Source organism: Parasteatoda tepidariorum, chromosome 3 (genome assembly GCF_043381705.1).
Source record: "Parasteatoda tepidariorum isolate YZ-2023 chromosome 3, CAS_Ptep_4.0, whole genome shotgun sequence".
NCBI lineage: Eukaryota > Metazoa > Arthropoda > Arachnida > Araneae > Theridiidae > Parasteatoda > Parasteatoda tepidariorum.
The window spans coordinates 77,501,253-77,519,911 of NC_092206.1; the positions used below are offsets into that span (position 1 = coordinate 77,501,253).

Consider the following 18,659-nt stretch of genomic DNA (forward strand, 5'->3'; position numbering starts at 1 on the left):
CAAATTAAAGAGTTCCCAGACTGATAACTTGCGATCAGTAAATTTTTTTCAATTCGAGAAATCAATGGAGTATTTATTCATTTATTTATTCATTTTTAACTTCATATTATGTATCGGTTTATTATCCGTATCTTCATTCTATGCGTCTTCATACTATATGTCTTCATACTTTATGTCTTCATAGATGTATGTTGGATAATATAAATGTCGGAATTCCTAGTCGTCATTCGTTTTTCATGCCCTGTTTGAAATTTCTCGGAAAAATTTGGAGAGTTATATGAAATCAAATGAATAAGTAAATGAAGGGAATAAAATAAAATAAAATAAAATAAAATAAAATAAAATAAAATAAAATAAAATAAAAATATTCACTAAAGAAAAAAGTATTTTCACGATTATCAGAATATAGTTAAATTTAGCGTGTTTTCGCCTTTATGGGACACCAAAATGCTAGGTGATTTTTACCTGTGCACTTTAGTACTGATTTTGGTAAAATTAGCAATAAAATATTGTTTAAAATATGATTAAATTTGGTTATATATGAAGTAAAATGTGGTATATGTGGTAAAATTAGTTAATTTTATCATGATAGCTTAGAGCAAGGCATAAAAGCCATCTATTTGGTCAAATTTATTTTTAGTTTTCTATTTTTTAACTATATGTGCAATAATTAGAATTATAAACTTGAAAACCAGCATATCCGGTAAATTTTAACCATAGGAGCGGAAAAATTACCACCTGAATGGTTTAAATACTGTATACTTTGGTTTTAATACCAGAATCATGTTTATTTTATTTTTTTATTATTTTTTAAACCAGACATATCATCACCATACAGTACGGTATTTTTACCAGAATTTTTTTCTCCATGTAAAATAATGAAAAAAAAGAAGAAGAATTTAGGTTAAAAAGTAATAATAATGTTAAGCGCAAATGTTACATTCTGCCTAAGAATTTTATATGACTAGGCCAAACTGGTTTAATAAGACTATTAAAATGTTTTTGACAAAACTCACACTTCTTTACTGTTTTATATTTTTCGCACATTCAAATTAGTAGACTATGTTTACATCGGAAAGGAAACAAAATAATGGTCAAAAGTTTCTTTTTTAAGAAAAAAGGTGGGTCGACCACAGTATACAGCTATCATTATTTGCCAATTTCAGTACGCAGACAGATTGCTCTCTTCGGTCTACAATCAGTAACATTCAAGCAATAGTACCCAGACAGAATCAGAAAACATGTCCCCTATATTTTTCGTGTGATTGCGAAGATACAGTTTTTTTGGTTGCTGTTCTTTAATTTCCAACCGAAGAAGTCACGAGAAAATGAATTTGATGGCCGCTAATGGCAACGACTTCTCTTATAATAAGCACCTATGCCATCCGTTCGAAGCTTTTATATGTCATTACTGTTTCGCAGCTTCCCCCTGGTTACAAAGAGAAAAAAATACCTTTCATTCTTTGGCATCCCTCCCCAGTTTCCCCTAACTTACATCCGTCAGTTATTATTTTTTTCTCTATCATATAATTTTTTATCGTTTGACCTTGAAACGGTTTTTGTCTTCCATCAAACATCTTTCTCTTTAGTGTAAAATCGTTTGCCTTTTCAAGTTTGGATTCATTCCATTGAATTTTTCTTGCTACCGGTGGCAACTTGGTAAAGTGGTGTTTTTTTTTTTAAATGTACATTTTATTGTCACTTTTCCAACTGTAATTTTTCGTTATAAAAATGGAATGCAATAATTACCTTTTTTATTGATTCAAGCAAAGGAAGAAAAAAAAACATTAACAATTATGACCTTTAATACAAGAAAATATGAATGGAATGCTGACAAAAAGTCTAGGTAATTGAAGATTATGCAATTTTGTGAAGGAATTTATGTTCTTAGCTCATGAAGCTCGTATTTAAAAAGAATGAACAAACGATCATTTATTATTATTATTTATTATAAAATTATTATTATGTATTTGTGATAAAAAATATTTACACCTCTTAGCAAATTTTATTTCTTAGCTAAATTTAAGTTAATTGTTGCTTAGTAATTATTGCTTAGGAAGTCTCAAGTCTTTCATGTTATGTTCAGTTTTTGCAAATTTCATCGTACCTCGAGAACTTTCTTAACAAATTGAGCAATTTTTGCACTTAATTCGTTTGCCCAAACATAACCACAAAATAGTTTACAATGATTATTCCTTGTTTTATTTAATAATAGTCACAACATTTTGAATTGTAAGGCATACTAATTTTTACATTATTTGGAAGAATATAATTTTAAATGGCAAAATACAAAATTTGAACGCAATCGATAGAACAATTTCTGAGTGATCAAATAAATCGAATAAAGTTGTAAAAAAATATTTAAAATTTAATAACCAAAAGAATTATTTTATCCATATCGATCTAATTTCGAACAAACTATTGGGACCATCTTTTCCAGATTGTGATTACCTTTTCCCATATTTTGATGGTCAGGGATCAGGATCAGTTGAAAGAAAAGGCATGTTTATTCAGAAGAAGTATGTTTTTGTGTTCGATTTCGTGACTTCAAATGTGGTCTGCAATTATTAATAAGGTAACGCTCTCGAACCAATAAGGTTGAGTTTTAGTTCCGGAAAAATCCGATCATTAGATCAAAAGTTATTGTACATTACATAAGAATATAATATGTAATTACAATATGTGAGGACAATTATTTCATTATATTTACTATAAATATTGAAAATAAACCATATCACATAATGAAACAATATATAATACATTCTTTACAATAAAATAATACATAACCCATTTATTAATATTATACGCAATGTATATTTTATTAGAATCATTACAATAAAATAAAACTCAAATTAATAAAATGTGCTTATTTACCTAACAATTGTAAATAAAATTTATCAAATAATAATAATACATTACATATTACATTTTTTACAATAAATTACACATAATACTTCCATTTTCGCCTATTATTTATGGGAGTAGAATTTCTATGGGTAAAGAAAAAAGTCAAAGTCACCTTTCTGTTTAAAAATTTCTTTTCGTGTTTAATACTTTATTAATATTTATTAATATTATCAATATATTATAAGCTACCTATTTATTAACATTATAAGCAATGTATATTTTATTAGAATTATAACAATGAATTAAAACTCAAATTAATGAATTGTGTTTATTTACATACCAATTGTAAATAAAATTTATCAAATAATAATACATTACAAATTACATTTTTTGCAATAAATTACACATAATACCTCCATTTTCGCCTATTCATGGGCGTAGAATTTCTATGGATAAAAAAAAGCCCAAGTCACCTTTCTGCTTAAAAATTTCTTTTCGTGTTTAATACTTTAATAATTAATATCAGTTTTTGAAATTTTGCCATCATCATCTCGAAGTGGAAATTTTCCGGTAGGCTCTTCCTCATTCTAATTGAAAAATATTGATTATTGTTCTAAAAATGATGGAATTTTCCATAACTTCTCTTGGATACCTAAAGGGAAAACAGTTTTATTACAAATCCGTAAATCAATAGAAGCTCTAATTAAATTTTGGCTTTAACTTTCTTGGAATATGNTAAAATATGTAATTTCAATATGTGAGGACAATTATTTTATTTTATTTACCATGATTATTGTAAATAAACTACATTACATAATGATACAATATATAATACATTCTTTACAATAAAATAATACATAACCTATTTATTAATATTATACGCAATGTATATTTTATTAGAATCATTACAATAAAATAAAACTCAAATTAATGAATTGTGCTTATTTACATAACAATTGTAAATAAAATTTATCAAATAATAATAATACATTACATATTACATTTCTTACAATAAAATACACATAATACCTACATTTCCGCCTATTCTTTATGGGCGTAGAATTTCTATGGATAAAGAAAAAAGTCAAAGTCACCTTTCTGCTTAAAAATTTCTTTTCGTGTTTAATACTTTAATAATTAATATCAGTTTTTGAAATTTTGCCATCATCATCTCGAAGTGGAAATTTTCCGGTAGGCTCTTCCTCATTCTAATTGAAAAATATTGATTATTGTTCTAAAAATGATGGAATTTTCCATAACTTCTCTTGGATACCTAAAGGGAAAACAGTTTTATTACAAATCCGTAAATCAATAGAAGCTCTAATTAAATTTTGGCTTTAACTTTCTTGGAATATGATCGAACAAAAATATTCGCAATTATGGATATCGATAGTTTAATATCGATCATTTTTCTTAACGCCCGTGTACCCGTCATTTAAATCAATAGTCCGTTTCGGAACTTATTTATTATACTTTCTTGTTTCATGTGACATTTAAGATTTAAAACTCATTTCCTAGATTTTTAACTTGTATTTATATTGCGTAACTTCATAATTATCTTTGATTTACAGTTTCATAATTATTTTTGATTTAAAACTTTATAAATATCTTTGTGCAATCATTAGTTGATGCTAGTGCATTTCAGAATTATAAAAATTTTGTGTTTAAACTAGGATCTGTACCGATGAAAATTATTTTGGTAAAAGTAATAAATAAAATAGAAAATAAATAAAAGCAATAATTCTGGTTAACAAATATAAAATATTCGGTATTTAAACCATTCATTTGGTAATTTTTCCGTTCAAATGGTAGTTATCTAAAATTCTGGTTTTCACAACTAAAGTACTTATTACCACACATTTAATAAAAAACACAAAACTGAAAGGTAAATTTATCTGAATAAATGGTTTTTATTTAATTCTCTAAGATATCATGATAAAACTACCAAATTTGATCATATTTAAAAAATTTTTATCACATATAATAAAATTATTTTTGATTGCTAATTTTACCAAAATCATCACAAAAGCGTTTCTGCGAAAATTACTGAGTTTCTAAATGTTCTTTTAAAACTAGAAATGCGGTAAATTTAGAATAATAGAAAAAGTTGCGTTTTAATATTATACGAATATTAAAACTCACCCAAAAAAAAGTGTCTTGATTATTAACAAATATTTCGTTCTTATAATTTTATCATTTTACACACGGAATACGGAAGGGCTCCACACGGATCAATTTAGTAGGCCGTCGTAATGAACATAAACTGCGCAGTGGGGGTTTGTAAGAACGATTTGGTCGGGCTACTAAACTGCACATTGGGGAGAAAATGTGAAAGATGTCACAACATTCCAACTAAAATATCAGATTTCTTGTTTATGGTAACCCTTGCTGAGGTTTTCACTGAGGTTTTGGTTTCTACGGAATAGCTAGGGTTATTTTCGTAGTTTTCCTTTCCAAGAAACGCAAGTGCCAGTTAGTTTTACTTAAAAGTTATACCTCCTAGAAAATTCATTTGTTCTGATGTTTGTCTCAGAGAATTTGCTTTTTTCTAACAACCTTTTTGTAAGCATCTATGACTACGGCTGTGACGCGGAACTTGAACATTTTGAAAACTTGTACATGCTCTACCGGCAATATTAGCCTACAAAATACATGCCTGAATAAAAATTTACATTTTCAACTATATTTTAATTATGAAAGAAATTGAATGCATTTACCATTAATCTACTGGAAATAATAATAATGATGTATACACCTATATAATCACTTTTATTTTAAATGAAAACCAGAAATAGAAGTTCAAAGAGTAATTTTGTAGTTTTTATTTATGGATAACCATTGATAGCTTTTTCTTCTTCTTTTTGCATTGTTTATAGGGGTTGTAGGTACGAATGATGGAGTTGTGATGATTTATTTGGAGTTGTGATATGGGAATTGATGGAGTTGTTTTGCATTGCTCATATTTTTTGAACCAATAAGCATTGATAGAATTGTTTCTCATTGCTTTTAGTTTGTTTCTACGAATAAGTATTGAAGGAGTTGTTTTGCATTGCTCGCCGTTTGTATGTACGCATACGAATTGATTGCTTTTTTTCTTGCATTGCTCATAGGAGTTGTATGTACGAATGATAAAGTTGTGAGTATTTATATAGAGCTATGATATGATAATTGATGGAGTTGTTTTGCATTGTTCATATGTTATGAACGAGTAAGTATTGATAGAGTTGTTTTGCATTGCATTTAGTTTGTTTCTAAGATTAAGGTAGATGTACTTGTTTCCTATTACTCATAGATTATGTACGGATAAGCATTGATGAAGTAAACGCAGAGTATTGTTATTAACAAAAAAAAAAAAAAATATCATTTACCCTCCCTGGTCGGTATCTTGGCGATCTTCATTAAAATTCGAAAAGTTGCTTAATTAACATTGCTATATGATTAATGCGGTATAACGGAAGAGCATAAGAAATTACATTATACACGGCCATCGATAATTTTAACGCATCTCAGGCATTTCGGGCAAAATAATTTTGATCCCTACTGTGAAATATAAAAACATTTTAAAATAAGATCAACCAATAAAAAATAAAGAAGCTAATTTCTGCTCCATTAATACCGTGCGTGCGAAATACAGATAAAATTGAAAATAACTTTCAACTGAGCAGAACTTGCTCGTGCGCAAGAAATAAAATGGTTAAAAAAAAAGGTCTTTTTTATTCCTCTATAGTCGTATAAAAAGTAAAAACCGAGCTTCACACAGGTACCCTTATATTGGAAGAGGGGCCACCAAAATTGAAGAACCAGGTGGAAGGACAGCAGGCCTCCGAGCAGACGAAAAAGGGGGCATTTAAAGAAACAATCATCATCATCTCCATCCCTCTCAAGAGAGCTTTTTCTTCTTCGAGAAGTTCGTGCTCTCCGCTCCCCAATTTTTCTACATTGGCCCCCCTTTGATGATGGGTCCGTAATTACCTTTCTCGTTTGCCGCGCTCTCAAATCTTTCTGTTTTTTATTCTTTTAAAGTTTTTATTCTTTTCTTTTCTTTCTTTTTCTTTTTTGTTTCTGCGTCAGCCATATCTTTTCTCAAAGGTTTGGTTTCGTGAGGTTCTGGGCGAGGACTGGTTGCCACTTCCTCCTCCCCTGTAGCTATCTATCAAGTTTCGGCGGTGGGGGTCTCGAAATATTTATCGTTCGCTGAATCTCGGATCGGAGTTAGGACGGGGTTGGCAGTAAAAAGTATATTAAATATAGATATTACTCGTAATATTCCGATTTATCTAAGATAATTTTTTTCACTAAAATATCATTTACGTTTTTTTTTTGTTGGGTCAATTGTAAGGCGGAATGACTACGATGATATCCAACTTCACCTTATACACACACAGTTTGTATTATGAGGATAATGAAAATTATTGCTATTTCGTGGGATTTTTCTTTTCTTCTTCAAGTTTTGTGTAACACATTAGTTTCACACCCTTTCTGTACACAAATTATTATGTATAAATAAATCTACAACGAATCCAACTTTTTAATGAGAATAATACTTAACTATTTAACTATAACAATGGTTATAACTGTTTGCCTACAAATATTTCTCCTTATTTCTCAACCACAAGTAAATTATTAAGCATAAACAAATTTTCAACCATATTTACGGTTTAACAGCGACAATACTTAATTATTTACATACAATTTACTTTTCTTTTTTGCTTCAAATAAATTATTTTGAAATAACAAATTTGCAACTAACTTTTCTGTTTAGCTACAATTATTTCTTTTTCTTCCATTTGCTACAATTAAATTACGTACTTACAAATTAACAGCAATATTTACTGTTTAACTGTAACACTACTTAACAGTTAAGTAGTGTATTTACGAATGTTAATTTCCTTTCTTTGACATTCATTTATATGTGCAAATTAATTTATAATGTATGTATAATGCGGGTTGTTTCTTACTTATAAAGTTAATTAGCTCTTACACAGTAAATATACAAACAAATTTTCCACAAGCAAAAATTTTTCTTGCAACCTGGTTCCAGAAAATTTATAAATTGTGAGGTTATATAAATAAGGTTATTTTGTTTATAAATCTTTGAACAAACAAATTTGTCTAGAATAGGAAAAAGTTGCACAGTTAGATAAAATGATTTTGGGTTTATACTAATTCATGGAAATTTATACATACAGACTATTCTCACTCAAAATATTCCAATAGTTTTTGTTGGTCAAGTAAAATGATTTCAGATTTTTGTTTCTAAATTGATGCAGAGAAGAATACAATGGGTATAAAAAAAATTTGGGAAAATGTAAGAAAAACGGTAAATACCAGTTGAAATTCACTATGTATGGGAGTTTATACTTGTAAATTATAACCCAGAAAAAAATATGTGTGAAATAAATTCTAACGAAATTATTCAGTTACATAGAAGATATTATTAGCTAAAAACAGCTTCTTCAAATGTATAAAATAATGATTTATTAATTATCTTAATTTGTGAGGTGTGAAAAGAATTTTTTTGTTACAATACACCTTTTCCAATAATGAATAATAGAACACATTTTTAAATAATTTTTTATCGAATTGTATTTTACAAATACAGTATTCGCGAAATACGTTACCTTAATATTTCCTTATAAAAACTTTATTTCTATTGTTACACTGTGTAAATGTGTTACCCTTTTTCAAAAGTGCTTTTGTTTCTGAGATTGGTAAAAATCTCTCTCTTTATTTAGAACAAAAAATTCAATTTTCAATTCTCATTAATACATTTTAAATTAAAAGCAGTACCCGTAAGTACACAAAAATGTTCAGTAATTAATTATTTAACCACAAATCGTGGATTAGGAAACGAAAAATAAACGTTTCCCCGGGAATGGCGCATAAATGATAGTATTTAAATGAATACTGACATTTCTACCTTACAAAATACCAAATAAGCATTGCACACCCCTCCTCAAACCAAGTAATCCCCACCTCACGTAGCGAGCCAGCAAGCCAAAGCAAACACAGCATTATCCGCTTTTGTGATCTAGTTTCGTCCCCCACAGTTTTCCCCCTTCGCAAATTTATCTCTTCCTCTATATCCCACATGAAAAACAAACGCACATGTGTTTCGTCTTGACTCTTCCTATGGAGGATAGATGGCGCTGGGGATGAAGAAATCACCGGCACTGCGTTTGCTACCCTGCGGCAAGGAGTCTTCCAAAATCAAAGACCAGATAAGTTGCCGACGTACCGCTGTATCAGACAGGTAGTGGATTAGGAGATTTTGCGAAGCGGGGAACGTATGTCGGGAACTAAGAATCACTTCTTTATAGAAAACAGAGTTAAATATCGAAATGTAAACAACATAGTTTTGAGTTTCTAGACATGAGAGATATATTCTGCGATGATTTCAATGGACTATGGAATAATTAGGAATTGAGAATTACGAAATACATTTTGTTTGATTCAGAGATATTTTGTTTAAGTTTGAGAATGACTATGATGAAGATGATGAGGATTCTTTTAATTGGGATTTTTGTTGGTGTTTGCCAAGCAACAAGGCATGATGGTAAGTGATTTCACTTTATAGAAAAAAAAATATTATTAAGCTTTAAATACAAAAAATATTTATTACCAACAGTTTTAGGATCTAAAAGCTGAAATAGTTCTACGAAATTAAAAACATAATACCTTATTCCTTCATTTAAAGGGAACCCCTTCAAAAAGGTTTCAAGTAGTGTATTATATGGAAATAGATTAAATTATCTTTTTTGAACCTTTAGAGAATTTGGAAAATAGGTTTTCTCAAAATCCATTTTTAAAATTATAACGCTTCAAGAAATTAGAGCTCTGTTTAGAGTAGATAATAGAAAATTATTAGCGGTTAAATTGTTAAAAAAGTTATAAATTAGTTATTGGTTTTTGGAAATGATACATTGTTATATCCTATTTTATAAGTTAAGTAAATTTTACTTTTATTTACTGGCACATACCATAATTATTCAGATTGAATAGCATTGTGCTTAAATAGGCATTAATTAAACAAAAGAAGTAAACTTACTAATATTTTTTGACAAATTAATAAGTTTGTATGTAAAGATTCCTATATAGTACCAAAAACAATGTTGTACATTGCTATTAAGTTGCATGTTTATAGATGTCCAAGCTTTTCAATCAATTTTCTCTTCACTTCTCTTATAATTTATTTTCATGATTTCTTAAACTTAATTAATTGAAATAAAATAAATGACTAATTAATAAATACTATTTGAGAAATTAACAATAAGTTTGGAATTAAAAATTCCTTCGTAGTTTTAAGTGCCAAATATAACATTGCTACATTGCGTGTTTACAGTTGTCCGAAACATTAATATGACAGAATTAAACATTGTTATTAGATATCCAACAAATTATTTGTATAGTTTTTTTTAACTAAATCAACTAAAGGAAATCAAATGATTAATTAATAACTACTGTTTGAGAAATTGATATTCAGTATGGAACGAAAAATTCCTTCATAGTTGAAAGTGCCAAATTTCAGCATTACCTTTCCAAAGCTTTTCACTTTACTTTGATAGCAAAATATCTTTACAGCTTCCAAAGCCAGAAATTTAAATTTTAATGATCAATAGCATATCATATAATTACCAAAACTAACTCCATTTAATAAATAAATATTCACACGTCAAATAATTTTGGGCCTCTCAGTGATAGTTAAAGAGCTATTTTTAAACACTTGTTTTTAACTTGTCAAACTTTCTCGTTGAAAGCATTGTAGAAAGACATGATTCAGAAATGTAAACAAATCTTTTTAGTACAGTAACTTTTTCAACGAACTGTTTGATATTTATAATCCTTGTTGTTATTTCGTTTGTTCATAAATTAATTTATTTAGTATTTCGATCTTCAGAAAAGTGAATGACATTTAATACATCATTGATTTTAGTCACATAAAATAATTTTAAAAATATATTTTATAAAATAAAAATTTTCAAAGAAATTTAAAAAAACAATATAGTAAAGACGATTGAATAAGTTAATGAGACAAGAACAGTTGACAACTTCAAAAAGGCATTTTATTGCGGGCAATTTTAAGCATTTTTAAAACTTTTTTGGCTTTTGAAGATGTTCCTTTGATGTTCTGAATTTCATAATAATAAAAAGTGTGTGAACAAAGAGCTTTGATGTAGGAGTTCACTTTGTAAACAGCATACTTGCCCTGAGAAAAAATCAAAACTATCTGGATATGGTAAAAATTACAGTGTTTCGGGTGTAAACCGATAACATATGAACGAAAAAATTACCAAATTAATGGTTTAAATTCCATATATTTTTGTTTTATTAATCAGAAATATGTCTTTTTTTATTTTTAAAAAAATAAAGAAAAAAAAAACAGAAATGTCATTACCATACAGTACTGTAATTTTACTAGTCGTTTACAAATCGTTATTCGCTTAAAATTTGTATTGTAAAGCGTTTTTGATTGAGTTTTGCGATTCTAGAAAACTTGCAGGAGGGAGTGTTTTTTTTAAATTTTTTTTAAATTATTTAAAAACTATACTTATTTCACAATAAGTACTCATTGTTCAAAAAAGTTCAAAAAATAATTAACTGTTTTAATCTCGCTTCCACAGCTAAATTATAAGTTAAAATGTTTCGTTCCAATTATAAATTAATAAAAATTTCTGATTGCTACAGTGTAACTGAATAAAATAAAAGTTAGTGTATTTTACTTACTCCAAAATCACCATACATTCATTAATCATAATTAAATGTGATTAATATTTTTATCAGTTTCCAGCAATAATTAACTTGAAAGTATCTGGATCCAAATCCGTATCTATTTTACCCTTAGTACTCACCTTCGATGATAGATTTAAGTTTACCGTAAAGTCAAATTAATATTTATGATCAATAATGCATAAACAGTAAATAAAACGCATAAACATATAAATTACCTTCTTTTTTACGATTTCTTTCAGTAAATAACCTGATAATTATTAATACCCATTGTACTTACATTTTTATTTTTATTATTCGCAATAGTATGACACGAGCCACGCATAGTTTGTTTACCTTTGGGGCAAGACAAGATTTAATTGCAGCTGGCGCCATTGCATTGCGAATCATTCGTAAAGGCCAGGGATAAAATAAGTGTTATTGAAATTACCTGGAGGGTTGGTGACCCCTTTTTCCAAATAAAAACATCCATTATAATTATCATAGAAGTATTTGACCTTATGATTGTTTTTATTGAGAAATAATTTTTATTTATTACAGTAAAGGACATTTTTTTTCATTCTTTAAAAAATTTAAGAATGATTTTTTTAATAAAAATTCTCGTAACTAAGACGCAAAATATAATGAATTAAAATTGTTAATCATTGACCTACTGATCATGCATTATTANTGTTTTTATTGTGAAATAATTTTTATTTATTACATTCTTTAAAAAATTTAAGAATGATTTTTTTAATAAAAATTCTCGTAACTAAGACGCAAAATATAATAAATTAAAATTGTTAATCATTGACCTACTGATCATGCATTATTATTTTTATTTCAAATATTTACATTACAATAAATTGTTTTATTAATATTACGCTTGCGTTCTTAAAGACGTTTAATCCATAATGTTAGTTTTATATTAATCATGGCACCATCCTTATTTTCTTCCTATTTTATGGAAAGTATTGTGAAACACTGCTTTGAGCTCAAGCACCGAAACGCTATGCAAAATCTCTCTATTATAAATAAGCCAATCAGTAAAATTTAAATAAACGATAAGTCATTTAACGTCTCTGTTACGTTAACATTTGTATTATGTTATATATTCATGTTACATTTAATGTTTACATTATATTTGAAATCTACATTTTATTTAAAATTTACATGAAAGGTAATAGTTCTTTTAACAATGATGAGTAAATTTTTAAATGTTAAATAGTGCGAGCGTATACTGAAAACTACCTAAATAGACATCCTATTCTAATTTATTCAAACATGTTTTTGTTTATAAAATGTTAAAATTTAATGAACTTTTGGTTTTGGTTTTCATCAATCAATATTTCTTTTTAATTTATTTTCATTGTTTTTGCACATTTATTTTTAATATTTCTTTAAAATTTATTATTTTTTATGCAAAAATTAAAATTTGTGTTAAATAAGAATGATTTTATTTTAAATTTCCTACATTTCGTAATTTATTATTTTTTTATTAAACTGCAATATATCTTAATATACTGATTTTTACTAATGATACGATTAATTCTACTTTCATCTAGGAAGTAAATACCGATCTTGTTGCAAAATCTTTTTCAAAGAAATAGTCCGTGTTTCAAATTGCCAAGCATTACTCAAAACAACAAGGACATTAGCCTAAATTTTAAAATTTGAACTAAAAATCACTTAATCAAACGATTTTTTTTCACGAAAAGTTAACATTTTAATATGAAATTGTTTTTTAAATGAATTATCTCAATTTGTAATTTTCTGATTTTTCTTGTAATAAATATGTTTTTTAAAAGAAATTTTAATTTAACACAGAGGAAAAAGTATTGTCCAAACTACCAGAATATGATAAAATTTACCATGTTTCTGACCTTATAGGTAACACCAAATCGAAGTACTTTGGTAATGAATTTGGTAAAATTAACAAAAATATAATTTCATAATATGTAATAAAATTTGGTAATTTTATCATAATACCTAGAGCACGGCGTAAAAACTATTTATTCGAATAGATTTACTTTTCAGTTTTGTGTATTTGCTCCTAAATGTGTGGGAATAAGAGCTATAATTTTGAAAACCAGGATTTCCGGTAAATCGTTACGGAAAAAAAGTTTTTTTTTTTTTTTTTCAAATGAATGACTTTAACACCAAATGTCTTGGTTTTATTAACCAGATTTCTTTTTTTTATTTTTTTTTTTAACCAGAAATGTCAGTATCTTAACGTGTGGTAATTTTACAAGAATTTTTTTTCTGAGAATTTTGGAAATATTTGTTTCATTGGTTCCAGAAGAATGAGAGTTTTAGAAGAGGTAGAGGACAAAATTTTTAGAAGAACCAGTGTTTAGAGTTCAGAAAGTTTAAAATTATTATAAAGGGTTAATTATAATGAAAGCAGTTTAAAAACTTTAAGAATCTTGATAAATGTTTAAAAAAGCAAACTAAAATTGCTTCAATATTTCTCGATAAAAGAAAATTAAAGTTAGTTAAAAATGATTAAGATCATAGATGCATTTAAGCTATGTTTTAGGCATTTAAAAGCTTTTTATTTTGTTTTTTTGGCAATTTGTTTTAATTACTTATAATTTGAGACTTCATTGATGCGGTTCCTTTAGATAGGATTAAACATTCGTTTCATTTGAATTAAATAAATAATTTTTAATATTTGTATTTTTAATCTTTAAATAAGGCAATAAGCAATGCAAATTAAGTTAAAATATTTTTCCATTTACTTTTGAAGAAAGTAAAATAATATTTGAACTGTTTTACAATTGTTCAACACTGATGAAACAAATTTTGAGCACTTTCATTTATTTTGTATTTATTTATTTAATTTTTAAATTAATTCTTTTTAACCAACCGTAATAGGTTATGTAAAGGTACGATAAGAAAAATTAATTAATGAAATAATGCTAAAAGGAAGAAGTGAAATGTTAAAATAGCTTTTGGTTCAAAAACATTCTTTAAATTTAGGAGTTAATGATCAGTGTAAAAAGACGAAAAAAGAGTGTTTCAATTTTTCAGACAGGTCCTTATTTACCAACCTATTAATAACGAGGGAAGCTTTTAAAATATTTTATCCAGCATTCGAATATTTCACAGCTATTGACGCTTTATTTATAAACATAATGCTTTAGTAGCGAAATATTTCAGGCTTTATGTTCCCCTCTGTTGAAACCTAAATATAAATACGCTGACAAACACTTACTCATTAACCTACTCTTTTATCATCTTGTCAAGCAGTAATTGTTATGGATTTTAAACTGAGTTCGTTCGTTTATTTTATGGAAAAATAATCTTTTGCTGAGATTTTGTATTTTTGGCATGTTGTTTACGTACTGAAAACTAAGTCAATTTTCTTCATTATCTATTATTAAAATCTTTTCTTTCAGTATTTTGAATCAAATCCTTCGATATGGATTTTTAAATTTGTAGGAAAAATATACTCACAATATTTGAAGAATAAATTATTCAAAAATATTATATAAGAACATTACTAAATTAATTTATTTTTAACTAAATTTCTTTACAAACTCAAATATTTCCTCTTTTCTATTTTAGTTAGTCTATATCGTTTTATTTTTGAACAGGATAAGCAGACGACATTAATCCGGCAACTTAAAATAAATGTAATCTTTAAAATTATCGTTTTGTTAGAATTTATAAAAGTAGTTTGAACTCTCTATAGAGATAAAATCTTGATGGCCAATTCGTCGATGACCGTTTTGCGTGTTATGGTGAATTCTGAACCATAATGCCTCCTTTTAAGCTAAGACCGTTTCCGGAGGAAACTCCATCCAGAATCATGATTTCAGATCTAGTGATGGACAAATCGGCAGATGTTTTGTGTGTGCCGGTATTGAAGTTGAGCACTTGGAAGTTCACCTGTTCGTCAGTGGATTACATACTCTGGCAGCGCAGGTGATGAACGTGGTGAAATTGCTATTCTGTAATGATGTTTTCAAACTTTCGCTCTATTATCTCAGATCCGCTTCTTTGATAAAGAAATTATCTTTTTATGTTTTGAGTTTTATAGTCTTATCGTCTTTATTTGGCATAGACATTTAAAGAAAGATGTCCTGAAATCGTGACTTTTTTATTTTTTATGTTACTTGAAAGCGTTTTCCGAAAAGATTATTTAATAAAATGTAATTGTAAGATAAGATTCAAAAATTTATTTTAAAAACGAAATTTCTTTATAAAGAGATTTTTTATTTTATTTTCTTAATATTTTATTTTTTTATGTTCTAAGTTCTATCATTTGTAATTGGAACGGCATTTTAAAAGGATATCCTAGAATCATGACTTTGTTTTTCAGGTTACGTGAAAATTTCTGTTCATAATAATAATATTGCTGATAATTAAATAGAAATAATCATTAAAAATGTTAAAGCAATAGCGTTTTCTGAACCCTGAACCTGTTTTAAAATGAAATTCCGTTTTCTTGATTAAAAAGAAGTATTTTTATGTTTCAAGTTTTAGTTTTATTGTTTGAGTTTGATATTTTAAAGAGGTCATTTTGAAATTAAGATGTATTAGTTTTTTTTTATGCTAAATGGCAAGTGAATTTTTTAAAAAATTTTTTTTGAAGATAATTATACAAATGAAGGTTGGAAATAGAAGGTCATTCTGACGAAAAAAATTATTTCTTTAATATTTTGAGTTTTAGTTTCAACTTTTGTATTTGGCATGGGCATCGATAGAAAGATGAACTGAAATCGTTAATTAATTGTTTTTGATGGTAGATGAAAATAGAGTTTTCTAATAAAGTTTAATAGAAATAATATTAAAGTAATATATTTTCAAAATTTAAAATATATTCGAAGGTATTTTATGTATAAATTTCAATACTTATGTAGAAATTTGTAGATAATACTCGCATATAATTCTGCAAAAATAGATGCGTAGAAAAATCTTAGTTCTGGAATTTTGTCCTCAATTTTTGCTTCATTATTTCTTAAATATTTTTCCTGCTTATTTTATCCATGAGAAACTGTATAGTTCAGAGGTTTCACAAAACAATTATGGTCCAAACTACCAGAATATGGTAAAATTCAATGTGTTTCTGACTCTATTGGGAAAACCAAAAAGGACGGTAATTTTTACCGAAGCGGTTTGGTAAAATTTGTCCTAAAATATTTTTTTTCAACGTGTGATAAAATTTGGTAATTTTACCATAATACTTCAGACCATGGCCTTAAAACCATTTATTTTGTTACATTTACTTCTAAGTTTTGTATTTTTTACTAAATGTGTGATAATAAGAACGATTATTTTTAAAACCAGAATTTCCGCTGAACCGTTACCATACAAACGGAAAATGTTTGAATGTTTTGGCTTTATGTTTTTTTATATTTTGATTATTAAAAATGTCAAGACCATACAGAATGGTTATTTTACAAGAGTTTATTTCTCTGTGTGTATCATTTACTTCGTCTTTCCTTTAATCTTAATTGAGAAATGGAAAATTCTGTCCAGAATTAACGGAAAGAATAAGCGAATACGAATTCTTGTAACCGTAAAATTGCTGGCTGTGTGTATTTCTAATAAACCAAGCAATATTTATTTAAGTGTGATAAACTTTCCGTAAGTTTGCAGAAAAATGGGGAAAATGATGAGCAATAAAATTTGCTGTAGTCCGTGTATTGTTGTGTTAATTTGAATCTTTTGCTAAAGGCTGTTTTTCAAAAGCTCTGTAGTGGCATGTAATGATTTTTTTTTTTTTTGAAATTTTTTTTTTGTGAGTAATACACTTTTTTTTGTAACTGCTGTGAGTTTGCATTAGTTACTTTTGACTGTTAGGTCAAGTTTAGCCGATCTTTAGCCAGTACCTGCAATATTTATTCAGAAAATAGTGCAAAACATCAATATGAGAAAAACCACAATCATGAGAAAATGAAAAGCGTTTGTGAACCATTTTTTTAATATTTAAAATCTTACTTCAAAGCTGCATTAATAAGCACGGGGTCCTAAAAATTGGCAAAAAATGGGGATAGAGCCTTGATTTTGATTATATTCATATAGGGGGAAAACTGTCGCCAAATTTATGATTTTTAAAAAAGTTTAATAATTTTTAAAATATTTTAGTTATTTGTCCATTCTAAAGTCCAGATAATTCCTTGCATAAAGATGGCATACAATTTACAACTATAGCTTTCCTTGAAGTGCAAGGCACTTAAACTGTGGCTTTTCTAGAAAAAGAGCTTTGAAGACGATGTTAATTCGACCGTTTTTCAGTTCAAGTTGAATTATTTCGTGTAATCAAGTCTATAAGAAGCTAGCATTAACACCATATTAACGTTGCTACAAATACGAACGACAATATATTTAAACGCGCTCCAAAATGTTCATCCTTGTATATCTGCTTAGAAAATATTTTATAATCCCAATTTTACATCCAATTCATATTTTAACCTTCGTAATAAACTAACAATTATTTTTAACTCGTTTTTAGATGGTTCCTACAGCTGTAATAATCAGTAGAACATATTTTAAGAAACATCGACATTCATGATTATTGAATCTCATAGTTGTCATGAAAAGAAAAAAAAAAGAGCAAATAGTTACATTACACGTTTTGAAAGAAGGTCGTGCGTTTTTTCTTGTTTACTGAAGACAGTAGTGATTACTTCGGCCTTTTTGATTGTGCTTCAATCATAGTTCCTCCCTTAGTTGAGGCGATAAAAGTGTTTGCCAACTTAATCTCTCTCTCACATATTACGCTTCCTCTAATGTATTTGCAGTTTATTTTATTTTTGGTTTTATTGACATTCCTCGGTTATGTTATGTTATTCATATTCGTTTTTATGGGATTATAATCGGTTGTCATTTTGAAAGGAATCGGGTTGGATTTTTCGAATGTTTATGTTATAAGTTTTTCTGAAAATGCCTTAGAGTTTACAATTTGCAATTTAATAATAACACATTTTTACGTTATTGTTTACAAAAATGTTTATGTTAAATTTTATGCTCTTTTTTTCAGCAAAAATCTTCACTAATTTATATAAAATTCTTTTGTTGGTGTTCAGATTCCGGTAATGGAAAAGGAAAATTTACTAATGAGATTTTATATATATATATACAGGGTGTTCCAAAAT

General features: G+C 27.4%; 1 protein-coding gene across 4 annotated transcripts in view; it reads left to right on the top strand.

The window, feature by feature from the left end:
• Nucleotides 1-18,659, top strand: part of LOC107445619 (netrin receptor UNC5C) — a 166,214-nt gene that overhangs the window by 75,667 nt on the left and 71,888 nt on the right. The window contains exon 1 of one of the 4 annotated variants that reach the window (XM_071178868.1): nucleotides 8,876-9,403. The exons of 2 other annotated variants lie outside the window; for them this stretch is intronic. In XM_071178868.1, the coding sequence (XP_071034969.1) occupies nucleotides 9,328-9,403 (76 nt within the window). In that variant the 5' untranslated portion in view covers nucleotides 8,876-9,327. Of the gene's footprint in view, nucleotides 1-8,875; nucleotides 9,404-18,659 lie in introns of those variants that run through there. One more of the 4 variants, XM_071178869.1, reaches the window with a different exon arrangement.